Source organism: Maniola jurtina, chromosome 20 (assembly GCF_905333055.1).
Source record: "Maniola jurtina chromosome 20, ilManJurt1.1, whole genome shotgun sequence".
Lineage (NCBI taxonomy): Eukaryota > Metazoa > Arthropoda > Insecta > Lepidoptera > Nymphalidae > Maniola > Maniola jurtina.
In genome coordinates, this window is record NC_060048.1 from 7045711 (window position 1) to 7048027 (window position 2317).

At 38.2% G+C, this 2317-nt stretch overlaps 1 protein-coding gene across 1 annotated transcript; it reads left to right on the top strand.

The window, feature by feature from the left end:
* Positions 1 to 572: 572 nt before the first annotated feature.
* LOC123875640 lies at positions 573 to 2104 on the top strand. Its single transcript, XM_045921579.1, has 2 exons — positions 573 to 907; positions 1537 to 2104. Exons 1-2 carry the CDS (start codon positions 866 to 868, stop codon positions 1900 to 1902), a joined length of 408 nt encoding a protein of 135 aa, XP_045777535.1. The 5' UTR covers positions 573 to 865; the 3' UTR covers positions 1903 to 2104.
* The last annotated feature ends 213 nt before the right edge of the window (positions 2105 to 2317 follow it).

The following is a 2317-nucleotide window of genomic DNA, read 5'->3' on the forward strand; positions in this document are numbered from 1 at the left end:
GCACCTAGGTAAAGATCTAGAGTAGCTAAGTACCTATTGTAAAATGTGTAACGTAGGTAGAGGTCATAAATACAATGCATAATGCGTTATCAATAAAATATGAAAGTCTGTGATGTCTGTGTATTGACTGGAAAACTGTTTTCTTGTGGTTGTAAAAGAAAACTATTTCGCGTAGAATTAAAACTAGGAACGTCATAGTTTAGTACAAAGAAAAATAAGTTCAAAAGTGGTCACAAATCGATTTGGAGTCAAGTTTTCTACTGCTTTTATTTGCGTGTGATTTTGCGAACAACTCTTAGCATCTAAATATATAAGTAGGTACTGACTGACTGATTGATTGATCTATCAACGCACAACTCAAACTATTGAAAGGATCGGGCTAAAATTCGGCATACAGATAGCTATTACGACGTAGACGTCCGCTAAGAAGGGATTTTTGAAAATTCAACCCCTAAGGGGGTAAAATAGGGGTTAAAAATTAGTGTAGTCCACGCGGACGACGTCGCGGGAAAAAGCTAGTAAGTATAGAATTTCTCGTAACAATTAATGACTAATAGTAATAAGTAACAACCATGTATGAACGTAAAGAATACGCTCTGTCAGTAAATAACTTAACTCTAACCGTGCAACTCGCAATAAGGGAAATTCCAATACCGCTAAGTGTAAACGAAATTGGGCTCATTGGGCCAAATGGAGCTGCTTCAATCAATCCAATGACATCACACACTAAAAGAGCAACAACGGGCTTAATTGAGAACGACATTGGTCCAGCTCGCGATCGCGCCAGCAACTGTTCCAATCTCGAAAGTAATACCCGTGTCACGTTGCGAGCTCTTGATTCATTTTAAACGGTGTGACGATTATCATGTCCACGTACATTATTGGACTAATATGCGCCATGATCCTGGTAAGAAATTACGTTATTCTTTAGTTGCCATAGCCTATATTATTGTTCCAATCTCGTAAGCAATACCCGTGTACATACGAGCTCTAGATTCGTTTTCAACGTTGTTGTGACAATTATCATGTCGACTTACGTTATTGGACTACTGAGCGCTATGATCTCGGTAAGAAATTGCGTATATGTATAATACAGGGTGTAAACAGAACTCTAGCTAAAACTTAGCGTTATTATTATACTACCTTAACACAATCCAGTCCCAATAATCATTAATTGCCTTATCTTGTAGGTTTAGTGATTTAGCATTTTTCAAACCCGTACATCGTGCAAAACTCGGGTCAATGCCCCACCTACGACGCGGCATTGACTACGAGCGACCTATTTACGCAACGTTTTTGCTAGCGTTCTGGTTACACCCTGTATAGAGCCTAGTGGTCTACATCGGCCTCCTATTCAATTCCGGATTATCTAACTTTTTGGAGTTATTTATTTATTCATACCAAGGAGACTCGTCTTCAGTCGTTGGCTGGCGATTCCGTTGATGATGATGAATTCTACTTATTAACGGATAAGATTGAACTTGTACAGTAGGCAGTTTTCTCTATCGGTTAATTGTATGCCGTTGTTGTTTTCAGGCGGCATTTGTGATCGCTTGGATAACGTTTTGCATGTTTTGCAAAGAGCGTCACAAATCGGAGTCTTATCAATACAATATATCGGATTTGCGACGAAAAAATTACGAGATTGCCCAAGAACAAATGGAGGAAAATAGTGCTAAAGAATATAAAGAAGTGACAGCTGGAATTTTCATAATGCCATCACGTCACAAAGAGGATTACAGCTACGAAAAAAGGCCTGATTATCCTGAAGGGACTTTGGCGGATTTGCAGCCAAGGACTGATAAGTTAATAGAGATTATCAGTGACAGTCCTACTGACGCGGAACATAAATCTGTCGGTTTTGATCTCGACTCCAGCGTCCCGTATCACAGTGACGTATAAAATCGTTGCACAACCATTGTTATTTGATCACAATACACCATTCAATTGGTATATTAGGTATAGGTACGTTTATTTATTCCTTATCGCTTTATATGTGTGGTACATTTATGAGAATTGATTTTTCTTACAAAATACGATTGTTAACCTAATTTATTATCTTAACAAAATGCCATTAGTAAGATAATTAAACAGTTGTTATAAACCACGTCATTTTTATTATGGTATTAGTAGTAGTACCTGAGCAGTATCGGTTTACGGTACCCTTAGTAGTATAACCTATGGTTGGTAAGCCTTAAGCTTGAAGGACTGATTTATTTTAGACTCATCTGAATTTTAATGTATGAAGTAATTCTTGCTACGTAAATCGTGCCATGTCCGTGCCCTGTCTGACCCCTGAGAAGCAACTACGGTCAAT